Raw genomic sequence first — 25,663 nt, 5'->3', positions numbered from 1 at the left:
ATATACACACATCTAGGTAAATAATGATTGGGATGGGGAAAAAGTATTAATTTTTTTTTAAATGACAGCACCCTTAAATCCTGTGGTCGTAGAAACCAACAGACATTTCATGAATTCATCTGGAAGACTATCATCTTCCAGGACACTGTACTTGCTCAGAATTACAGAAAAGCTAATTTTTGTAAAGAATAAAGCAGTCCTAGTTTGACACTTGAACTGCTATGCTGCAATTGGCTGCCCATACTTCTAGTAGCAAGTTCCATCAATCAGTGAATAGCTACAGTGAGAAATATTCTAAAAAGTGTCCCAGCTAAAGAAACAAAATACTGAAGCAGCAGTTGCCTGGCCTCTTCCCGCTCTCCCCTCAGTCACCATTACTGCTAGATGTGAATTGTTTCTTTCTTTCATCATAGAGACAATGAACACCCTCAGCCACCATGGTGCTCTCCCAGACAAGGACATAGAATGTAGCACTATAGCTGGGAATCTCTTTTTCCTTTGTCCGAGAAAAAGAGAACAAATACTCATGTAAGTTAGAGTCCTCCACCTGGACTTTCCATGAGGGCACAGTGAAAATCTGATCGCGTTATTATGGCCGCTGTCTCGGCAAACACATTCTGTTGGCTCTTTCCATAGCCCTGTCTTTGTCTTCTCCTCACACAGCCCTCTCCCCAAGGCTTGTAATTTTCTCTCAAGTGCTCTTGCTCTATGGCAACATTAGCACTTTACCACACATTCTGAAGCCCACAGAGGAATCTTTTAAAACAGTGGCGCCTGAGATATCCCGTCATTGTTAGGGCAGCCCATTGCATAGTTTGCATCGCTCTCTTCCCCCTGCTTACACACACAGCACAGACCCCTTTGTGATTCCTGGCCAAGAAGCAGTGCCAAGGACTGAGATGGGCCTTTTCAAGCATAGCAGTGCTCCACAAAATGGGCTCCTTTGTTCAGGAGAAGCGAGTGACTTTTTACCACTTTGGCAAGAGCAAACAGGATTTAGGCATGCTACCAAGGAACATGGAGTAGTTTTTGTTTCTCCAGGGCATTTCAGATGCCTTTGTTGCATTTTAAAAATAATATGGTAATGTGTTTCATCTATAAAAATGTGGAAGATTATTCTAAATCAAACATTGTGGTATATTTTTTTCAGAACATCAAGATGAAGGCTCAGTTTCATAATCCTGATGAATAGAGATTTTTATGTGAATAAAAGACTTACCAAACTATGAGGCTGACTGCTCACCTGTGCCTACATCTGGTTTTCTGCCAGCTGTCAAATACAGGTGTCCTCAGGCCTCAGACAGGCAAGGAAAGGTGTTGCCCTACTTTGTTTTTTCTCCTGGCCTTGAAGTGTCAGCACACGCCAGCTGCCTCTTCCCTTCCTTGGCTCTCTCGCAGGAACCCACTTTTAAAGGGTTCCCCTCTCCCATCTCCCTGAGTGTCCTCCTGATTCTACTCAGCCTCCCTGACTGGCCCTTCTCCCAGCCTATCCAGTGGGAGAGCTGGGTAGAATTTGGGTATACTCTCCTGGTTCCCCCATCCCATCTCAATCCTGGGAGGGGAATTTGCTCAGCCTTCTGTCTGGTTTGCACCTGCTGCTGCTGCTGCTGCTGAAGCCTCCCCAGTGGCTCCCTTACCTGCCTGGATTCTGACCTTGCCCTGCCCATGCTGACAAAGGCCTCCTATTGGCCTGGCTGAAGTTGAGCTACCTGTGCTACTGCAGGAGGAAAGTCAGTCAGCTGAGTGGCCAGGGGTTGTTGCCTGGGACGGGGGGGGGGGGGCAGGGGAGATGGCATGGGCATCAGCAGCTATCACTCCAACAACAGCGTGTGGCTCCATGGAAGACCTGCAGCTGAGGTACCAATGGAAGAGGCGGTAGTACAGGACCTGGGGCCTGCTGTCATAGAGTTGGGGTGGAGGGGTGGAAAGATGGATGGCCTTGCAGGACACAGACTGAGGCTGCAACTGTTCTGAAAATGCAACCTTTTAAGTGGGGCCAGACAGGCAAACCAAACAGGGTGTCCTCTGTGGGCCAGACACTCTCTCTCAGCCAAATCTACCTCACAGCACTGCTGTTGTGAGTTCAGAAATGGAGGAACGAAGAACGATTGTTGTAAGCCATTTTGAGAGTGAGATTTAAATATTTAAATAAAACTAAAAATATCTAAAAACACTTGTATTAAAATCTGCATGACCGGAAAGTAATTGCAGAGAGTGAAACTAGCCCCTTAGAGCTAAGTTTATATTGTGAAATCGTGATCATGATTTTAAAAATACTAAATACTGTGCACTACAGTGTCTGCCTAGAACCTATAGGAAACACCTCTGGCTAATTGGGGTTTACCAACTTCATTGGCATCAATAATGCCAATACCAAATGCTCATACCAATATTCCAGACAATTGTCATACAGCATATTGTCAAACTTTCTCCTAGCTTTTTCAATTCTAGTTTTGTAATCTATTTATAAATTCATACATTTAAAAGAAAAAATACACTGACATTTATATACTGGTGCCACATCAGGACTTGAAAAATTGTTCTAGGAGAGAAGTTGGCAGGTTGGAAGTTTTTCTTTCCCAAGAAACACCTCTTATGTGAATACAAAAGGGCATTTAGCCTCCCACCTTTGCTTGTACATTCTTGCTCCGACGCTCTTATGAGCACCCTTTGGAGCCTACTGAAATGACTGAAGCTGGCACAATCCAGAGCCAGCCTTAGTCTGCAGGGAATTCTTGCGGGGACTTTCTCCCTTGCCAAGTTCAGTTCTTTTAATAGTTGCAGCATCATGGAATTTTTAAAAAGTCAGTTAAAAAAAAATTACATGCAATCCTAGTTCCAAATAGAACTATAGACAGTGGAATCACAAATGTCACGTGGTCGGCATTCAGCTTCCAAAAGATCTTTGCCAGGAAGTCATATTAAAGGATCAGCCTTTAGTTGAAACTGAAATTCCAAGATGAAGATTCCAAAGACAGACACATCTCTAGGAAGGAACAGTGGGTAGGAGGCAGCAGAAATGCAGAGGAACGTGCCAGCTAGTTCGTTCTTTTGCCTTGGAAACATTTAATAGACCAAAAAAGAAGCTTAAGAGCTTTATTTGTTTGTTTACCAAGGACTACTAGCATCCTTAAGCCAAGGCATGGTTATGCCCATGCTCTGAAGGGGCATATAGCAACTGACTGTTGTAAGCTGGTAGGTGGGTAGAGAAAAGTGTGGCCAAAGTGGGTGACACATGCAGCAACTGAAAATCTCTGCTTCTCATGTCACTTGCCCAAGAATGTCCCTTCTTGGACAGAACAAAATACTGGGGAGACTTAGGACAGCTATGGGGATATATTTGCACTGATTCCTAAATTGTGGAATAACTCAAATATGCAATAATGTCACCCCCAAATTTTGTTTCCATGTTTGTATTGGTGGATGCTGCTGGGTAAAAATGGTTTTTAAAAGGTACTTGAGAGTGGGGAAGACAGAAAAAGAGAATTTTCAGATTGATTCCCAGGAGTAAAGAGGGACAGAGAAGAACATGATCATTCCCAATTCTAGCCTTCTTGGTGCTAAGTGTTTGTTGCAATAGATTTTTTTTTAATCAAGCAGAGATTCTAGCTTAGGGTGATTGGACACCTAAACTGGTCTGGTAATAGGGAAGGATCTATTTGTTGGAAGCTGGCAAGATCTAAATTCTGGTCATTATGGGGTTTTGATCCTGAGAGACCTTAACCTGGAAGTATAATCCTGTTTAGAAATCATAAAAGGGTTAATTATCAATAAGCAGGCAGAGACGCTGTTCACAGGTGCAGATGTAAGCGTGCAGCCTTGCTACTTTAGAGCTTCACTACTTTCATTATCTAATAGCTAGCTATTTGTATGTACGATTTCACTTAGTTGTTTATTGATATATTGACCTACCTAATTTTGCAGTTATAGATAAAGACTATTTTTTTCCAACAAACGGCTCCTCTTCCCATGCCTCTTCTTTTTATCCCACACTATTTCCATTTCCTGTCCAGCAAGAAGATGACCCTCTAGATGCCAAACTGTTGGTATATTTATTGATGAAAATTGTAGGCCTAGTTTCACCTGGCTCTGTAATATTGTCTCTGTCTATTCATGCCCTATGTAGACAAAATTACTCTTAGAACTTAACCGTGCTGTTCCATCAATATACCAGTTTTCAGTCTCGGTACTTATATTCACCCTCCAGCCCAGCTCAACTCAGCCCACAACACAGACAAAGACCTACCAGGATAACTTGACTAAACATTTGATATTAAGGCAATGGAGGGTGGGGGGGCGTTATCTTCAATTCTCCAGAAAAATGGAGAATTGCAGATTCTCACTTCATGGAATGTGTGTTTTAAGTCATCTTCTATCTTCAAGCATAAAAGTTATTGATCAGATTAAAAGGATACATAAGGCATGCCCTTAGTAGATAATGACCAGTACCCAAGTGCAATATATAAATATAAAGTTGCATTCAAAAGCTCACTGCTCAAATACCATTCACTTTTGATACCTGTCTGACAACTGTACAATAACAGTATTCCCTGAAAGCCAAAATATGCATTGTCTGGTTTATTAGTTTCTCTGTAGTTTAAAGAAAGAATAAGACTATGTGAAGACAATAGCTTTATGTAAATCTAACACAGTCAGGGGAGCACATGAGTAATAGAGATTTCAATGTATCTCAGACTAGTTGAGAAGTCATTTTCTCTCAGTCTCTCAGTTCAGTCTTTTCTTTAAAATGGCCTGTCAATCCCAGTTGTGACATAATTATCTTATGAAAAAAATAGTCCTGAAAAGGAAGGTTTACAATACGACAACATCAGCCGAGATTCAAATTGCATAGGAATCACATATTAACAAGGAACAAGAGAATGGAATTCAGTCTATTCCACTTCCCTCAGCAGGTGGGAAGAGACTATTCTACCACTTTGTTCCCCCCCACACACACCATCTGCTCAGGTCTACAATCAATCAGCAATATGAAAAGGCAATACCAAAAGTAGGATTGACTTAAGAGCCTCATAGTTGACTCATGATGGCTTCCAGCTTGCTTGTCTCCAATTCTGCAAGTATTTGGGGAGAAAATGATGAGTGTCAAGCCCTTATAGCATTATTCATTTACTTCAATCCCACCCAAAGTATGATGCAGCATGAACTAATCAAATCAATATAAAACAATGTTTTATAAAGTTCTCCCCTCTATATGTGTCAGAGTTTACCTGTATGAAAAGAGTTTCAGAGTTTACTTGAATTTCACATGGAAAAAAAGAATTGCAAGATACAATGTGTAAGGGGAGGGGAGGAAACTATTTACCTCTATAGCATGTGTCTCAGTACTAATGATAGAAATTTGTCCACCGGAAGCAGCCCAAATGGTTTCTTCCATGACAAGGAGACTTCTTACTGGCAGAACACCCAGCTTCACTACTTTCTGAGGTTCTGAGTTCCAGGCTCCATCTTTAGCACAAAAGAAAAGATTTAGGAGTACAAAAAGAAAAAGATATCACTGACATGTATGCACGCACACACAAACACATGCACAGAAAATACTCCAATATGACGGTGCTCTTCTTGTTCTATGTACACTCAGCCATTTCCCCCCTGCTTCACTATGGTCTGCTCAAACAAGTTTTGCACATTTTGTCTTGCTTCAAAAAATCTCTTTGACCATACACAATAGCAAGATAAAAAGGAGGAAAAAACAAATGCATGTAACCATGGGCAACAATGGATTTATAATACTGGTTTCACATCTCTGAAAAGATATTGTCTGCCCACAGGCTGTGACTGAAAAGGTAGACCTGTGTCAGGAAGGAAACAGCATACAGGACATTTCCAGAAAACTGTGTGGTGCCTTTGCATCATAAAAGACACAAGTTGTTGTCACAAGCTAAAGCTTTAATCCCTGCGTTCAGCTTTCCCAAGACCGGAACAGCTCCACTAATTGGCCTGCCTTACCTCTGAACATTTGGCAGCTCTCTTGGAGCAATACTTGCGGCCTAGAAGAAAAGGGGGCGCAAATATCACATAGAATATTTATTGTCATTTCTTCATGATTCTTTGTCACATGCTCGATTTGATTAACTATAACACTGATGTGTGTGTGTGGGGGGGGAGTCTTCTTCCTTTGATGTGTCTGGGACTAAAATTCATCTTTTTGTTGATGTTTAATAGGTTCCTTATTCTCTCGGCAGTGCCACTGCTATTTCAACAGTGCTGCCAAAACAGCCATGTGAATAGTTTGTTAATTGAGTTGTGCAATGAAGCATAAACATTAGTGCATCACATTATCATGAACAGGGACTATTGACTGAGGGGGAGGGATTGTGACAGGGTAGTGAGATTTCAAATATACCATAATGGTTACAAGCAGCCTGTGTTCAAGATACTTAAGATTTTTAAAAAAATCACTTCTCAAACTATGACTGTCACTGTAACAACCAATCACCAAAGGATTTCTGTGCACCTAAAGGTGGAATACATAGCTGGAGTTCTCTATGATGTTTATATGAGCCCTGCATGCACACATGTGCTCTCTTACACTTTTTGGCTCACTACCTTCTTATCTACCACAACTTGGTACACACACACAAGTATCAACCTAAATATTTTTTTTAGACCTAAAGAGAGATTTTCCTGTTGCACTGAATTAAAATGTTTGTTCTGGTCTTGGAAAGCAGTGGACAGGAGCATTAGTCTTTTGGCAGTGCCCAACACAGATCCACAGCCTGCTTTAGCACCAGTTAGCCACATAGAGAGCTGAAGCTCGGAGGATTTGCCAGTTTATTTCCTTGCACCCTGGAAGCCAACTATCATAAAATCCATTGGAATGGACTCTTCTCCACAGGTTTCAAGGACAGAACTCCATCCAGAACTTCTAGAAAAATCTAGAGAACTATCTCTATTTACTTTCCCCAAAGTCTAATGTTTTGTTTTTATTGTCTTCATGTTTATGCAAAAATATGAGCTGCTGGCAAGTTGGATGAAGAAATGGTACATGATGAAAAACAAAGTGGTTTTGACTCTCTACTTATGAATAATGTGTGCCAATTATTATTAGGTCAAATTCTCTCCTCCTCTCTTCAGCCTTGATTCATGTGCCTGGAAAAATAGGTCAGCGCTTCATAAAACTGCACCTTCAGGGATGACTAGAAAAGCAGCTTGAGCATTATTATGACTATAGCTGAGAACTGAAAGGAAAACCAAATGTGGGGGGGGGGCAGGGGAGGAAGCCAATTGATTTGGCATGCCTTAGGCTTGGATTTTAACTACCGCAAACAGATTTTCTCACTTCAGTTCCCTGCACTTCACAAAATGCTGCTCTTTGGCAGGATCTTCCATAACAACATAGAACACAGCTCAGAGGATGATATGGGAAAGAAGAATTAGTGAATATAGAAAACCCTCTTTTAAAAAATGGAAGCCTCTTTGGCTTGCGAAAGAATGCCTTTAGTTCTAAGTTAAGGAACCACAATCACAGTTAAAGCAAATTTTAGGTGAAAGGTGTACTGAGTTGGTAGAGAACGCAATGGTTGGAACTGGATGTGATGTGGATATGGGGTTGATCCTGTCCACAGGATCTGTGCAAACAAGAGACGGTGAATTTTGTTGATTTCCGCATCCTATGCCCCTCAACACCCCTCATGCTGCTCTTGAGGTTCCCAAAGCAGCATTTGGGGAGGGGCATTGTGTTCTAAGCACAGAAGACCTTCCGTGCACGAGACATTTACATGAACTACAATCCATTGCCTTTAAACGAATTGTTTCTCTTTGAATTGATTTTATGTCTTTTTTTGCCTTTTAACTAACATTGTAATATCTCTTGAGTCCATTCCAGGAAAAAGTAGGTTAAAATATCTGTCACTGCCTCGGCTTACTCAAATGGCAATCCAGCATATAATATGTAATTAATAAAACTGTTGAAGTAACTGCAGCCATTATTTGATCCGCAGATCAGTGTCACAGAGGTTCCTTCTGTGTCTTCTGCTGCTATCCTGTCAGATACATCTTTTCTTTGTTAGTTATGATTTTCTTGGAAGCACTTCTGTAGTGATCATTCCAGCATCAAAAAAGTTGTTGAAATTTCATTTAGTCTCAGAAACGTTCCTCAATTTGTCTGACTAGATTCTAGATAATTTCTGCTTCTGAGGAGAATTCCTGAGACCACTTTATGGTGAAGAGACAAGAGGTACATGATCATGAGCAGGATCCAAGAGTGGAGAGACAAGTTCTTAAAGGGTACAGATTTTCACTCACTTTTAAAGGTTAAAAGGTTCAATTTACTGGTATAGAAAAGAAGAGGGGCGTAATTTTCATTCTTTAAGCAACAGCAAAAAGCAGGTGTATGTTAACTTGAAAAGGGCTAACATTTTTATTGCTCAGAGATACAGGGATTCTATCTGTCAACTGCATATATCATTATGGGAGATAAGACTCACAAGTTGCAAGTCTCTAGAAATTAGATTACTTGACATCTTAAATGTCTGTTGGCCACATTCTAAACCAGAGGAATAGTGATCTTGGACTTGGTTCTGAATGGGTCTCAAATCCTGGTGAGAGATGCAGATGTTGGTGCACCAGTTGAGGAACTGGGCCACAATGCTATAAGTTCAGCATTAATGTCAATAGAAAGTTACCATGAACAGTAACATTTGATTTTGAAAGTGGGAATGTGATGGACAGTTGTGTAGTTGAAAGAGCTGAGGAAAAGCTATGTAGAGCAGAAGAAGGTTTCTAAGACAGAAAGAGAGACAGCAGCTGAGACTATCTCTGGCTGAGGAAGAGAATTATACTTAGTAACAAAAGATTTGAAAACCTGAATTAAAGGTCAAAAGTTCAAGCATAAAGAAGCTATGTCTATATATTCGGGAACTACTCCTATATTGTTAAATCTTTAACAAACCTTCTTCGCTCCTTGTTTACAGTTAATCCGTACTTACTGATGGTGGTCTGTGTTAGGGAAAAGAAAGACACATGCATGCACACATCCATGGTTGCCCTACAAATACAGATCTGTGAAAATTGGTGGCAGCAGAAAAGCGGTGTGGAGTTCCTAGACCCGAACAGCCTTGGCAGTAACTGGGTGAGGGGTGGTTAATATAGGGAACTGACTGCCCTGTCTGGTGACATCTTCGAGAGGAGAGAGGGGACCATGAGTGTGTAAAGGGGTCAGGGCTCTTGACCTGGTAAATTGAGACTAGACAAGGGGAGAATTGTAACTGCCTTACCTGCCTGAATCACTGAACCTGAGGAAGTGAGGTTTTTGTATGGGAGGCAGTGTGAAAGAGACACAACAGGGAACTTGACAAAAATGAAGGGAATAGTTAAAAGGAAGTTGAAAGGGAAACACAAGAGAGTCAAATCCCTAGAGGATACTTGGAAGCTATTTAAAACCACACTAATTCAAGCCCAGATAGAATGTGTTCCCCGGGTCAGGAAAGGTACTGCCAAGTCTAAAAGAATGCCTGCATGGTTAACAACCCTGGAAGCCACAAAAAGCAAAAAAAACCCTTCTTTTAAAAAGTGGAAGCTCTGCCCCAATGAAGTGAACAGAAGGAACCACAGTCTAGAAAAAGAAATGCAAGTTAATAATTAGGCATACAAAAAAGAAATTTTGAGGAGCAGATTTCTAAAAGTCTTAAGATAAACAATAAATATCTCTTTAAAATTTTTCAGAGGAGGAAACCAGCTAGAGAAGCAGATGAGCCTTTAGACGGTCAAGGAATAAATGGTTTTTAAGATGTGATTTTTGTATGCATGTTTTAATTTGTTAGCTGCCTTGCCAGCCCTTATGAGAGCAGAAAAGTGGGTTATAAATTTTGTAAAATAAATAAAACATATGAGGCTAATCTAAGCTTTACAGTCACTGGTGTTATCTTGACATCCACTCCTTGGAATGGACAGAACAGGACTCCTGGCTTGAGTACTTCTGGCAGGGTATCCCTGTAGTGAGTTTGGAAGTGAACCTCATGGGGATCCTCTGCACCATTTTCTCCGATCAGCTTAGGGTGCATGTCTCAAACTAGGGGTGTGCGATCCAGGATTTGTGATCTGGCTAAATAGCCAGATTTATGCAGCAGGCAGAGTGGATTCACATCCCATCTGACCTCTCCTAAGTTCCAAAAGAGCCCTTCAAGCAGCCTTTTAAGCTCCATGGCTCCGGAGAGCCGCAAATCCTATCCCCTTTGCTTCAGTTTGCAATTCTCTGGGGTTCTCTGGTTGGACATTGGCCCCCCTTTCACTTTGACTTTGGTGGGTTTTGCTGGTTCTGCTTCCATGTGAGTGGGACTTGCATTTGGAACTGGCTTTTGACTAGGGGTTACCTTTGCTTAAGTGTTCTCTTTGCCTGGAAAGCCTTGGAAATGTTTCCCCCACTAAGAAACAACGGAGAGTAACTGAGGTAAGTTTGTTCAGGGGCCTGTTCTGTTTGACCCTGGGGTCCAGTCTTCCTGAAACTTGGAGAGTATTTAGTGGACTGGCAGGAGTAAGTTCTCTGAAAATTTGGTGGAGTTCGCTTGAAAAATGATCCCTCCCTGGCTCCCCATATATATTTCCCATAGGGAATAATAGCCAGATAAATTTGGGGTTCTCTAACCAGATTAGAGAATCTGATCTGGATTTCATGGTTCTCAATTTTTTTGTTATCCCTGAAACCCAGATCCAGACCACCCAATTTTTGGGGGGTGAACACCTCTATCTCAAACCTATGTGGCCCGATACAGGTAATCTAAATAGCCATCCTTCTTGCCCCTTCTTAAAAGTTGGGCAAATTGATATTTCCATGCAGGAAACTTATCTCCACTTAGCCAGCAATTTAAATAGTTCATAGCTCCACTCTCTGAGAAAGAATGTAACTCAAGGTATCGTGCACCTCTCTGTCACAACACCTATCATAACAATGTGTGCATAGAGCAAGATTCGGGTCCAGTAGCACCTTACAGACCAACTAGATTTCCAGGGTATGAGCTTTCAAGAGTCAAAGATCCCTTCATCAGATACATGGAGTTTCTTGCACAGATGTGACAGCCACGTAGGCAATTTATAAAGTCTACAGAAGACCTCCATGACAGCAACTTAAACATTGTGCTAATTTTACTTTGTTGCCAACATCAGCATCATGTACATAGAAAAAAGAGAAGAAATAAAGGTTGTACCTTCCGATTTTGTGTAGATGACAATGTTGCCATTGACAAGGCCGACGAACAGATAACAGGATTTGTATGCTAGACTCATGACAGTAGATTTTTCAGGAGTGAAGAAGTGTTGAAGTCGGACTTTCTTTGAGCCTTGACTACTTTTGTAAATGGAGATGCTATTTAAAAGCCATAAGAGGAAAAAAATAATCTATATGAAGTCATTTTTAAACTTCAAGAGTTCCCTCATAGCTACAAAGGTTGAAAAGCTTCTTCGAGTTACACAAGAAAAGAGAGAGACACAGGAGTGACTGCTACCTCTTTTCTCTTTCTTCCCTGTAATGTTTGCATGAAACGATACACAGCATGACACCATCACACTCTTTGCCATCCTCCCCCAGCTCACAATGTGAGATGGGGGCAGGGAGATGGCGCAGCATGCTAGAGTCACATCGTATGTCAAGCAGTAAAGAGAAGAAAGCAGAAAAAAACTGAGTGTCTCCATGAGCCTCACAATGTCTAGTTTAGACCTTCACAAACATTTGGAAGTAGAAATTCTCAGATGCAGACTTCTGTCCTGTGTTGTTGTTGATGTTTCACAAGGACAAGGAAAACTCCCCTTTTTCATGCCAATCTGATAAAATTTCTCTAAAAGTACTATCACTTACAATTCAACTAATTAGAACAAAGGTAAGTATGCTGCACTAAGAACAAAATTAGATGTGATGCTTGGGCAGATTGACATCATGATGCGGGATGTGTGGGGCTAAATCTTTTCTCTGGGGCCATTTTAGAGGATGACAACAGGAGGGAAAGCTTAAACCCCCACCAATTTCTTGTGCCCATTACCATTCTGAATAAGGCCCACTCAACCTGATAACTGAATTTTAACAAACACTACATTTCAGATACAGTATTCCTAGAGTGTCATTTGGTTTAGAACAGAATGGTTCGTCAAGTACAGCACCACAATGTTCAAGAACCAGTGATAATTCAGCAGCAAGATTGAAAGTTGTGTCCATTCAAATGTTTAGATAAGTGTGCAAATTTTCACTGGCTTGGTATCAAACAGTGCATGAATAAGAAAAAGATATATGTGTGTGCTCCCTAAAGAAACATGCATTTACATTCTCTATCATGACAGATGTAATGAGAGGGTTTAATAAACCCTGGCATGAATAGTAGTTTATCTGTGCAGGTAAATTAAAGCTTTTGGCTTGAAAAACCACAGCTTGCTTGTTACTCAGTATCCCTCCAAACCTAAATGTGCATTTAGTACAGGTTAAGCTATCTAATAAATAAATAACTGTTCTTGGTCTTCCTGTCTTCAAAGCAGCTATGCAGTTGTGTGTGGAGTTGACAGAATGGAGAGGGTGTAGTAGGAGTGATTGGTGCACAGTTTCATTGATGAAGCAATAAATTGTCTATAAGTGAGCTACAGAATTGTTTATAGCTCACTTACAGACAATCCATTCTGTTGGAACCCAGCTTTATTTAATGTTATCAAAACCATTCTCAATTCTGACACACACACACACACACACACACACACACACACACAGAGGATCTCCGACTGAAGTTTTTGTATGCACCAATGCTCCCCTCCCCCAGTTCCCTGAATGAGCAGTCTTCCACATTTACTTAAATCCAAGGGGCAATTCTTTGCAAAGATAAATATAAAGAGTTGAAAAAATAAGTCTTTTAAAATAAAAAAGATCTTTCGTTTATGTTGTGGAACTTGCAGGCAATCTAGGATCTCCTCATATTTAAGATGTAATGGCTCCCTTCCCTGAATACACATCTATTCTTCTGCTGCAGGGATAAAGACGGCTAATAAATAATATTCAATTCAAAGAAATAAAATGGAGAACTACCTTCCTTCTTCCATGCCAAGGCAAATGGTAGGCACAGTGGAAGGTTTTGCCGGCACATCTTCAAGATCAGAAGGCGCTTCCCCTCCTTTACATTTCTCCACTTCTGGAATGTAGACCATGCAAAGAATTCGCGATTCTACATTGAAGCATTCAATAACTTTTGGGCTGGAGTTTTGAAATGACACAATGGCAATTTGGCCCATTTGATTAGTACAACTGCCAATCTGAATCAGGGAGAAAAGATTAATGTCCTTTTGTAGCAAGTTGTCCATAAACAGTTACACACATATGGCAAAGATAATTAAAGAAAGCTTTGCAAGGTTTTGACAGTTACAACATACACACGCCTGGGAGCTCTCAGAAGCTGCTCTTTAGGTTTCTCCCACGCTCCCCTCCCAACTAAATGCCCAAACCACTTGAACATGCTTCAGAGAATGGATTTCAAGAACACTAAGTGGACACCATTATGCAGTAACAGCCTCGCCAAGTCTAGTTGTAATCAACATCCACAGTTTCACAGCTGCTATCACTAAAATGTCAGATGCCTCTCAGCCCACATCATATAGCCTTTGAATACCTTAGAAAAATATCTTACCCACAGAAAACCATGTTCTGTAGAAAGAGAATCTGGATCACCTTCTTCACACGAGTAAGGCTCAGGATTATAAGCAGCACATTCAACCTTTAAAAGACAAAAAAACAGAAACTTGTTGGTGCAGATAATATGGTCTCCCTAGTTAGCCTCTATCCAAACCTAAGTCTAAAGTTTGGGGGTAGCACCAACAACACTATGTCTGATTTCCTCAAGATTTTGTTGCTTGCACTCAGTTCTTACAGCAAGTTAAAAAGAAAAAAAAACTTTAAAAGGAAAGTAGATACACCTTTCGAAATAAATAAAATCCCAAAATATTTTCAGTGGTCCAGAGTCAGAAGAGCCTTAACACAAGAACCTGTAATTAAATCTAAATTGCACTGGGATGTTCTAGAATTCATCTCCATTCTAGTTCAATATACTGAAATGCTTTTGTTAGCCTATCACATGCTCACTGTTTTTACTTCTGTCCTGGCCACTGTATAGTGTCCATCCCCTTCTCACCCTCAGCTTTTGCCCTTCCTGTCTGAAGTTCCTTTGGTGAGGATTGTGCTGCTTTTGTTCTTGAAACTCCGCAGTGCACTACAGAGTTCATAACATACATTGAAGCTTAAATTGCAGCACTACATATATAAACATTTATTTTATTTCTTATATTTATACCCTGCTTTTCAGCCATGTTGACTGTCAAAGCAGCTTACAGTACAAATTCATAAATATGTGATACAAATAACAACTGGTGCTATTGAAACAACTTGTGGAATTCTGATTGACAGAGAGGCAGAGATTTATTTCTGGAGAGCAGAGAATCCTTGCCTGTACTGGACAGATACCACCAAACTTCACTGGATGGTGTGCAGGAAACGAGAAACATTGAGGGATAACACTTGCACCATTGTTACAGACTCAGTCCCAGGCCCTTTCCCAAGCCTCCTGCTGCCCTGGTTACTGTAGCTACTGCTTTTGTTCTTTCTACATTCCTCCAGTTAAGAGCAGAGGTACAATGGCATCACTCAGGCCAATCTGTTGACTAGCAACCTGAGCTCTCTTCTCTAAAGTCCTCCGCCTCAGTAGCTGCAAGAAAGCTTTGTGGGGAGGGGGGAACAATGATTATTCAAGTCAGTGTTGAGGATTCCTTGCAGCCCTTGTCTATTACAAGTTGCATACAACTGCATGCAACAAACTTTCAGTAGTTCGTTTATTTAAAAAAGGAGCTTTGGAAGATATTTGGGATCAAAGAATAGTAATAACAACAATTATAACATTCTATTTATATACTGCCCTTCAGGACAACTTAATGCCCACTCAGAGTGATTTACAAAGTATGTCATTATTATCCCCACAACAAAACACCCTGTGAGGTGGGTGGGGCTGAGAGAGCTCCAGAGAGCTGTGACTAGCCCAAGGTCACCCAGCTGGCTTCAAGTGGAGGAGTGGGGAATCAAACCCGGCTCTCCAGATTACAGTCCCACGTTCTTAACCACTACACCAAACTGAATCATCTTAAAGGAAAGAGCACAGCTTCTTTGTTGCCAAACTGCTTTTCCTTTATAGTGTAAAATATGCTTTTCATACCAAGTGCCCTTCCCCCACTGCTTCTCCATTCTAAATTGCTCTTATATGAATCTGCTTGTCTTTAGAAGCAGTAGCTATCACAGGCTGTGAAGTCAGATTCAGTGAGACTCAGAGCCAAACTAAACATTACCTTTTTAATGAGTTCATCACGGATCCAACTTGTACCTGTGCAGCCACACAACAGCCATGGGGAATGGCTTCTTTTAAAAAAGAGGAAAGACTCCTACCTTTCCCCCAAACCATATTCCCATGCCAAAACAATGCACAGGGGAGGGGAGACTTCCTCTTTCTGCTGCTCCACATGCACAGAATACTCCACATGAAGTAGCAGAAATGGGGAACTATCTCTCCACATTGGTTTTTGCATAGGGAAAATGGCTTGGGGGTAGTGCAGGAGCCCTCTCTCTATAGCGGTGTTCCAAACCTGTTTGCGCTCTCCTGTTCTGAAAGAAGTCATTTCCCACAGCTGCTGTGTGGCTGTATGGGGCACAAACTGGCTCCATGGCAAACTCATTAAAAAGGTAGTATTTACTTTGGCTCTGAATATGAATTTAGTATGTAACAGCTCCCAGAAGGTTGTCTAAAAGAAAAGATTAAGAAAGAAGAAAAAGGAGCCATCTATACACCTCCTACTATTTACAGAAACCTGGTACAGAACTTGCCTGATTCGTCCTGTATTTCCCCCATCCAAGAAATATTTTTTCCCTCTATTAAGCTGCAAAGTGGCTGTGTGTATATATAGGATGAAACTGACATCCCGCTAACAGGAGACACAACAAAGAAAGAAGAGTAGCACCATCAGCCACAGGCCTCTCCCTCCAAAAGGCAGAAACCTCAAAAGAGGTGCACCTCAAACAAGTTTATGTTCCAGTCCACAAGGATCTCCTTTAGGACAAGAAATGTGGTCTAATACCAGTTCGCTTTTAGAAACAGCTTTCTAAATGAGTACACCAAAGGGAGAGGCCACCAAAGAGTTGGGGCTGGGCCAGAAATGAAGTTGAGCACAGCTGAAATAAAAAAAAAGAACCGCAAGCCCAAATTGGTGTATTCTTTACTTTTAGAAACTTTTTCCAATCCAACCCAAACATTTTGGTAATCATGACTTACAGTGAAAGACCAGAGAAGGAAAAACAAGTTGATAGTCTGAATATTGCCTATTTGATCTTTGCTTTTCTGGACCCTAATAAGGTTTATTAGGTTCTGATATTTTTTGTAGTTAAAACAGGATAAGTATCTGAGGGAATGCTGGTGGAACAGTCCAGGAAACAACAATATATTTGACATGAAGCCTACTTGGTGCCTAAGATTAAGTATATAAAACCAACAGAATAGCATAAAGAATTTAGATCTATTAACACAGAGAGGTCCACACCTGTTCTTCGTATCTGTAACTCAAGTGACAATAAAATACTCATGGTTTTCTCCTATGTGGTGATAATCAGAAACAAATTATGCAGGAGAATTACTAAGACTTATGTGATGTGAAGTCTAGACTCTTCACTCAATGAAGGTACAGATGAAGCCAATAACTAAGAAAGGGGATTCCTTCTACCTATTCAAAAGTGCAATTTTTACTATATTCTCAATGATAAACCACACTGACTTGTACCTAAAAACAAAAGTAAATCTTACTACTGCATGTTATAGTGTGTACATAATTCCTTTACAACAAAAAAAAGCTATTCACCTTAAACTCCTGTTGTTTGGCCATCATCACAGGCATATGTTTTACAAGAAGAGGATGCTTCTCTTTTTTTATCTGATTCCCATCATCTTCTATGCAGAACCAACCCAATATATTATCTTCAACTAAGAGAAAAGAAGCGATGCGTTTTTATTTGCTACCGTGGCTCCAGTATGTAAACCTTTTCAAATATCAGTTTTCTTAGGACAAGAAGATGAGAAATGGTGGTTTTGGTTCCATCTGCCTCCAATGTATGCAAGATGGAGGAGCAAACTTGCCCAGTTCCCCTCCTCAGTGCAGACTGCCATCCCACAGGGCTTTTTGTCCATGCACATTGGAAGTCAAAAGGCGCTACTAAAGAAAAGGTGAAGACAAGAAACAATCCACTTCTGCTAGCTGGAAGCTGGTAGGAATAAATCCAGGATAATACCTATTAGATTAAAAATCTAATAAAATTCCTTTATGGGTCCACATTAAATTGACTAAAAAGGGAGGAAAAGAAAGGCAGAGGGAAGTGGTCTAAGGTTACAGTCTTATACTATTTCAACAGAGGTAGCATGGGTTAATTATTTCAAGGTCTCCAGTTTAAGTTACAACCTTTGTAACAAAATCAAGAGGTTTTCTGAAATGTACAGATCAAGGGGTCTGACGAGTAAAAGAAATGGTAGTCGACACAGACTGATTAAATACATGGTTAAAGGGAACGTATTGGGAAAAAGTAAGCAGCTATGATCTCAACCGAACACCTTCCACATGGTGGGAAATTACAGAGATTAGGGCTGTCCAGAATGTTTGATTGCATCAATTGCCACACAACCGTAATGAAGTAGCAGAAAAATAACATGGTTAAGATTTAACTCCTAAAGTACATATTTGGGGCCAAAAATGAAAGCCTACATTTCTGGAAGTTTGCAGTCTGATTATTTGCTGTGGATAGTATTTTTAAAAGGCAAGACAAACAGAAGTCATCAAGAGCACATTTCTAATGACTGGAATGCAAAGAATTGGTACATCCAATGTCTTTGCAATAATTCTGCTTTAAAACAGAATACTCTCATGTCATATCAGTAACTAATTTCAAAATGCTTCTACTCCAGAAGAGGTGTGCTCCATGCCACAGAAGATGGCTGCCCACAGGCCAAAAGTTCCTCTAAATGTGCAGGGTTTTTTTGCATTTTGACCCTTGCCAACTTCCTATGTAAAATAAGTAACAAATGTTACTTTTCTATAATTCAATGACACAAGAACATTAAAGGCCATTTTAAACTCTGTTAACAACCTTTGCAACCTCCCATTCTACGTTGATTCTATATAGCTAGTTCATAAAATAAACTTTACAATCATCAACTAACTATGGCTGTTTCAAGTTCACTGACACAAACTCTTACCTAAAGCAAGCTTAGCCATTTGTAAATTGTTGATCCAAGACTGTTTGATTGCAGGGGTGAAAGTATTGAACACGGCTGTAAAGAAAGTCGGCCGCCCGGACCTGGAAGAAATAAAAGAAACTAAACAATTCAACATACTCCTTCAGAAGAAAAAACAAATATAGGTGTTAAGTGTAGTATAATATAATTAGAAACATCATGTACGTCCTGTTTTCTTAACAATGAGATGAGCACACTCATAACTTGGAAGCAGAATTTATTAAAAGATAAAGGGCAATCAAATAGAATAGGCAGGAAGGATGGAAAGCCAGAGGGGCAGGATAAGACCTATATTTCAGAATCAGACCTATGCCCACCCCCAACAAGATTCTGAGCAGCAGCTTCAAAATTCACCCCCAGCCACCCAATCCCAAAAGCTATATTTCTCCCTCCACACACGTGTCCTAACTCCATTTCCTTCTTCTTCTACAATTTTCGAGCTGTCTTCAAACAGACTGGGACATTGTCTCTCCAATCCCCATCTTTTGGTGTGTGCTGGGCTGCCCACTGTCTAGCTTATAGGTAGGTTTGGCTTCACAGAATGTTGCTGCAAAAGTGCAGTGTTAGATCACTACTAACTTGTCCTGCTTCCCTGGAAGCTGAAGTTGAATCCTACAGCGGTCTGCAGCTCGGATTTCATCTTCTTTTTTCAATATAAGTTTTTGTAAACCCGAACTCCAATCGTGTGCCACTGATAGATTTAAATTCTAACAGAATGGGAAGAAAGATAACAAAATATGTTGAAGTCCTGAGGTTCATTTCCACTTTTTACAGTAATTGTAGGATTGCCAGCCCCTGCTGGGGGCAGAGGATCCCCCGCTCTCACCCGCCACCTCCTGCCTCCACTTACTGGCGCACTCCTAGGCATCATGGCTTGATTCGTTCCGAATTGGGCCACTGTGGAGCTAAATAGCGCAATATTCTATGATAAAGCAATATCACCACCAATATATGGTGTAATTCCACGGTAGCATTTTCTTTAAAAAAATGAAACTTGCAGTTTCAAGTTTCAATATGAAATTATCAAGCACTGAGAAAATGCTGTTATTATTACAATTATACGCACATGAGAGCTGCAGAGAAAAAATGAGATCAGCAAGCATCTATAATCTACTTATAACTCTAGTTAAACCACTTAAAATATCAACAAATTGTGTACTAACTCTCACATTAAGCTATCAGGAAGTTTTAAATCTAGAAATAGATATGAGAAACAACTCAAAGTTACATTCGTTGTTACCTGGTACTGTCCTTTAAGGCCGCCTATCAGTTGACTAATTTGGCCAACTACATTCAAATCATGTAAGAGGTTCTGCAAATCATGGTACAGTTGTCCTGGTCCCATATAAAGCTTATCTAAAACACAGTAGAATAAGCCATTATACACATACAATGGGGCAATATAAGTCAATAATCCAGTTCCGTGGCCAGATGTATATGTGAAATGCTAAAAGGGAAGGGAAGGGTGAGCTTATCTAGTTTTGCTAATTCAGGTTCACAAAATGAAGACTTTGCCTCTAACTTTGTAGTGGTGCTGGAAAAAACAGATGCCTTAAATTACCTCGTCTAATGGTGCTCCCATTTTCTTTATCACTCTGATACATTTATAATCAGTGCATTAATTCAGAATGAGAAAGAACACAACTTCAGAAACTATGGGTCACAATCCTCCCAGAGCATTCATGCTGTCAAAATAAAGGTGATACAGGAACTATAACAGGATACCTAACATAAACTACCATTTTATCACAGCAATCCCTGCTGAAGCATAAACTGCAATCAGAGCTGTCGTACTCATGGTTCTCTAACACGCACTCATATACACACACAACCCCCCTCCCTGTGACTACCAAATACTTTCTACCAATGAAGACAGATTTCTAAGAAGTAATTTTATATACACGAGAGCCATTTTGGTGTAGTGGTTAAGAGTACAGGACTCTAATCTGGAGAATTGGGTTTGATTCCCCATTCCACTTGAAGCCAGCTGGGTGACCTTGGGTCAATCACAGCTTCTAGGAGCTCTCTCAGACCCACCAACCTCATAGGGTGTTTTGTCGTGGGGTAATAACAACATACTTTGTAAACTGCTCTGAGTGGGTGTTAAGTTGTCCTGAAGGGCAGTATATAAACCAAATGTTGTTGTTGTTCTTGTTGTTGTATCCATCAGTTTTAATACTTCAGAATTAAAAATACGATTTTGGAACTGAATTTAATCTTCTTTCACTCAATGTAAAGAACTCTACCAAACAGCAAAATCTTTGCTACCAAACAGCAAAAATGTTAAGTGTTCAGTTTGCTTACAATCAAACAACTGGGGCTGGGTGAATGCTAAACTAAAACACACTAGAATGATTAGAGAGACCTGTCAAATAGTTTGGTGTCGGAATTCATAACAGAAGGCAATCAGGAGGGAAGTCTGCATTTGGAGAGCGACATGGTGCTCTGTGTGTGTGTGTGTGTGTGTGTGTGTGTGAAGTGCCGTCAAGTAACAACTGACTTATGGCAACCCGAGCAAGGGGCTTTCTAGGCAAGTGAGAAACAGAGGTGGTTTGCCAGTGCCCTCCTCTGCAGAGTCTTACATGGAGGACTCCCATCCAAGTACTGACCCTGCTTAGCTTCCAAGATCTGATGAGATGGGACTATACCATGCCACTTTCTCTCTCTCTCCTCTCTCACACACACAAACTGATTTTTGTGAAGAGGTTCACTTTCAATAGAACAGCAGCAAATCTCATCTCAGTAGATGAAGCCTAATGACCTTTTTTCCCTTAGTTTTAATAAACGTATAGATATTTATCACTAAAAACAAACATTGTTTTACTGAATTTTCTGTTCACAATTAGCATGCCAAAATGTTTTTTTTAAAAACTTAGGATTCTAAACGGAATCTTTCATAAAAGTGAACTCAAAGACAGGGATGTTTGATGATTTCTCTGTTCAGATTTAAATTTGTTCTTAAATTGTAAGTAGCACTCTCAGTCAAAAACATGTTTGCTGGTTTGCATTTTTTTACATTCAAAACTAGATCACAAGTACTCTGTGTATGACAATTTTCACTCTCTCTCTCATCTTTCAGTTTATTTATATATTGAAAAATTTTAAAAAGATGCACTTTAATCTGGCTGGGGTGAGGTGAAGGAGGAGTCTAAGTGACGACTCTCTTCTCATGCCTTGCCCACTTTTTCAGAATAATTTCTAATCAAAACCAGTAGGGATCCAACAACTAGAAAGTTTAAAGACAAGATAGAAATGAAAACAATAAAAATGTTCTGAGTCACATTATCTGTTTATTCTTATTTGTATCAAACTTGAAAACAACATGGCAGCATATATTTGGGACAGGGCCAGAACTAAAAACAACCAAGGCCAAAAAGAAACCTTCAAAGCAAGTTTAGTAAGCACTAATCAGAGACTGTGGCAAAAATTTAGCATAAATAACATGATTCGGTATGTCAATTGCATGGCAAAAGAGCCAAAAATTAAGGGAGGTTTCTAATTTTCTGTTTTATTTAATATGAAAGATAATATTTCAAAATGATTATGCAAATTACCCATCAGCAGAGAATGGAGCTGTTGCATTCCACACACTAGTTTAATTTTTAATTTTTTAAAAAATTTTTAACTTCATTTATACATTGCCTTTTCCCGCAGCAGGGACCCAAAGTGGCTTACATCATTCTTCTCTCAGCCATTTTTTCCCTCACAACAACTCTATAAAATAGGTTAGGCACCCAGGCATTTCTACTTAGCGATAAGGATCCTAAATTTACCTTAGCAATTGCAAACTATGTCTCAGTCTTTTTAGCCCTTGCATCCAAAAAAGATAAGGAATAAGTATTTTCCACTGCTCAAGATTTATGAATCCATGAGCTTCTAAGGGAATAAAAGGAAAGGATAGGTTAGGCTGAGAGTGTGTGACTGGCTCAGGGTCAACCAGCAACATTACACGGCAGAGGGGAGATTCAAACCTGGGTCTCCCAGATCCTAGTCTGGCACTCTAACCACTACACAGCACTAGTTTTTTCACTACTTTGTTGCCCTCTGTCCCTCCTTCAAAACAACATTAGCTACAAAGGCTCAATATCTTTCTTTTGGTCTTTAAAGGGCCATCAGACAATTATTACTGTTAATAAGTGCATTCACAGCAGTATCACAATGGCTCCTGTTGTCCCAGTCCCTTCTCAAGTTTATATGAAGTACAGAGCCAGGTTGGCTGAGGCTGGTGTGCAAAAATATTCTGGGATCATCCAGTTGCTTCATGGCCAAACAGAAATTTTTGAGGTCTCCCTAGTAGCTCACAGGGAACATTTTTTTTGCCTATTTCATGAGTTTGAAGCCAGGGTGGATCTTCCTAACAAAGACAGCCATTGGCAGGCTGACTAGAGCAGACCACTTCTTAAAATAGCATATTTTAATAAATTATGGCATAGATCAGCCGTTTAAATAAAGTAATTAAACCATATAGCTGCCTCACGCCTTCATTTGAGGGGTGTGTGTGCCTGGGACAACTGTACGTACACCCAGTCTTTCATTGCCAGTCAGCACTTATATAAAGGACCCATGTAACTGAAGGATAAGAACACAAAAAGCAAGAACAATTCTTAAGGACGAAGGGCAATATGATCAAAATGAAGTGGCTACAATTCGATCTTGTGTTGAGATCTGGACATAGTCTTTCTGTTTAGACGTGATTATAATATGTGCTAAATACAATAGACACCATGGGAAAGAAATGCTTTCCTAACAATATGAAGCATTCTTGAGATGAAACACTAAGACAATTGTATCCTTGAAGGTGATGTCAATTATGAATAATTTTGTGAAGGATGGCAGAGCAAGATGCGACAAGGCAGATACAGAGGGCAACTATGCATGCCCCGATTATGCTTACTTAGCCATCTACTTGTAATCAAACAGAGAGGAACATGCTAGGATCCAGCATGTGTAAGGAAGAGGAAACTAAAAGCTGCATGTATGCAAAGACCATCTTAATTTGTCACTCTATTGCAAACAATTACTGGCTGTGTGAGAGATGATGATGCAGCCAATATAAGCCACGGGAAACAGTGCTTACAACAAAGGTTATAAATCAAAATTAATGTTCAAATATGGAGCATATGTTTTTGGATTGGTTTGGATATTTATACCCTGCTTTTATCACCAGTGTGACAATATCATTCTCTCCTCCATTTTATTCTTGTATCAACCACTTGTGAAGTAGCTTGGGCTCAGGGCCAGTAGGCCCAACATGACCCACGGAGCTTCCATGGCAAAGTCTCCAAGACTCTGGTCCAAATCCACTATGCTGCCTTTAACTGATCTTGTTTTTTTATTCGCAGTATAACAGTTATGAGATGTTCAGAGATAAACAACATATCTTAAAGGAAGCAGCAATGATTATTTTTCATTAAAATATCCCCTCCCCCACTGCACCCACCTGACTTTGGTGGCTGTTTGTCCATGAGGAGGATTCCTTGACACCTTTTCCAGGGTCAAAAGAATTACAGAGGGAAGGGGAATGTAGAGAAAATCTACATTCTTTTCACTGATGTATTATTAGAACAGAGCGACACTGGCTATTTCCTATACAGAGTGTGTAAAACATGGAACCAAATGCTGATAGTTCAAAACTTGCCTCTGCCACAAAATTACTGGTAGGTTTAGACAAGCTACTGTCTCAGACCACCTTTGCAACATTGCTGTTTTAATTTTTTTTAAAACCACAAAAAAGAATGGACTAAAAAGTACAGGAAGCACAGGTAAACACTTTAAAATATTAAGTGGGATTCAGCGCTCTCTGCCATTTTTCGGTAGGCTTATTGTAGAGTTCCTCCCTGCCTCTGATAGTTGCAAGGGGTTTTTTTTCCCTTTAAGGCACCAACGATGCACCACTGCTATTTAATTTTTTCTAAAAATTCAGAAAAAAAACTGGATTAGTTGTTGTCCAACCAATAAGGATGATGGGGAATGAAAGTGTTGCCAAGTAGGCCCCCTCTCCTGCTTTAAGGCCTGCCATGAACTGTGTTAAAGTTTCCTGCGTTGCTGTTTTACTGCTACACAAAGATTTGCCTTGCAGGTGTGTGTCCTGATACACATGTCAGTTTCCTGCCTGCTTGTTAATTACCTTGCTGCTGCAATAGACTGTGTAGTTTACTGACTCCATGTTTGGACAACTGCACAAAGGACTCTCCTTCTGGGCAGCCCTGCCCTGACCTGTATCTGAACTTCCCAGTGTGTGTTTGGACTCTGTTACAAGTGTGCCCCGTGCCTGCATTGCCATCTGCCACGGACCGCGCCTGTTCCCTGCTTTGGACTGTGTTTTGTGTGCTGTTTCCCCTGCCTCCATGGAAGCCTGCCTCATCTGGGCCCAAGCCGCTGCTAGCAGCCGGGCGCCTGCCGGGGAAACCTCCAGCGAGCCTGGCTAGGCGCTCCCTGGTCAGTTCCCGCCTGGAGCCTCCCGCGGGCCGGTCCCCGAGCTTGCCCTCGCTACCGGGCAGCCTGCAAACCAGCCCCAGCTATGCCCAGCCGGCATCCATGTTCTCAGGCAGCCAGAAGATCCAAAGGAAAAGACTGCTTTGGGAAGCCATTTCGGCGAAGCGGGCACACCACGTCCGCAGCGAGAGCCCCTCGCCCCGCTCTGCATATCTTAGGAGCCGCCCCGGAGAAGAACTAAGTGCCGACCATCCCAAGCACGCATCTCAAAGAAACCTCCGCATTCCAGAGCTGATGACATCAGGACAAGCCCTGTCCGCTGGAACATCCTTTCAGCCCACTTGGATTTCCCCCTCCCTCTTTTGTCCCCTCTTCCTGAGGTGTCACTTATCGCAATCAGATTACCAAAGTGGCCCATCCAAGCCATTCAGTAGCCCATTAGAACCTTTGTTTTAAACTGTGAGAACCACCAAGTACAGCACCAGCCCCAGGGTACGTTTTGGGGTATTTAAGCTGGTCTCCCAGACCACTCGGTGCTTAGGCCATTCCTATCCAGACCCCCCCCCTTGCTGTCCGTGGCTTAGGCCATTCCTATCCAGAATTCCTTGCTGTCCGTCTGTGGTCCCAGTGCTGGCATTGGGCCACCCTCGCTGCTGTGTCTCTGCTTCGCTCCAGGATAAGTGAGTATTCCCCCTATCATCGTTGGGAACCAGCTAATGCGAACATCTCTATATTTCCTACTCTGTATTTCTTAGGTCTTGTATGTTCTTTGTATGCTTGTGCAAGTTTAGGCTTACGCCACACTGAATACACGTGTTTGGAACCTATTTGTAGTCTGCCTCTTTTTCACTAGAGTGTCTGGGATCGGGACCTCCGTAGACATAGGTTAAGATCCGCGCTAATTTTAAGTTACAGACTGCTACAGCTAATTCCCC

At 40.9% G+C, this 25,663-nt stretch overlaps 1 protein-coding gene across 1 annotated transcript in view; it reads right to left on the bottom strand.

Moving 5' to 3' along the window:
* Positions 1 to 25,663, bottom strand: part of ARHGEF10 (Rho guanine nucleotide exchange factor 10) — a 140,664-nt gene that overhangs the window by 27,463 nt on the left and 87,538 nt on the right. The window contains exons 20-27 of the mRNA XM_054976987.1: positions 19,534 to 19,649; positions 18,873 to 19,000; positions 18,255 to 18,355; positions 16,870 to 16,991; positions 13,611 to 13,697; positions 13,016 to 13,239; positions 11,163 to 11,320; positions 5,324 to 5,466 (exon numbers count right to left, since the gene is read on the bottom strand). Coding sequence (XP_054832962.1) covers positions 5,324 to 5,466; positions 11,163 to 11,320; positions 13,016 to 13,239; positions 13,611 to 13,697; positions 16,870 to 16,991; positions 18,255 to 18,355; positions 18,873 to 19,000; positions 19,534 to 19,649 — 1,079 coding nt within the window. The remainder of the gene's footprint in view (positions 1 to 5,323; positions 5,467 to 11,162; positions 11,321 to 13,015; positions 13,240 to 13,610; positions 13,698 to 16,869; positions 16,992 to 18,254; positions 18,356 to 18,872; positions 19,001 to 19,533; positions 19,650 to 25,663) is intronic.

Source organism: Eublepharis macularius, chromosome 1 (genome assembly GCF_028583425.1).
Source record: "Eublepharis macularius isolate TG4126 chromosome 1, MPM_Emac_v1.0, whole genome shotgun sequence".
Taxonomy (NCBI): Eukaryota; Metazoa; Chordata; class Lepidosauria; order Squamata; family Eublepharidae; genus Eublepharis; species Eublepharis macularius.
The sequence above is the reverse complement of the archived record's forward strand: the minus strand, read 5'-3'. Positions and strand labels throughout refer to the sequence as shown.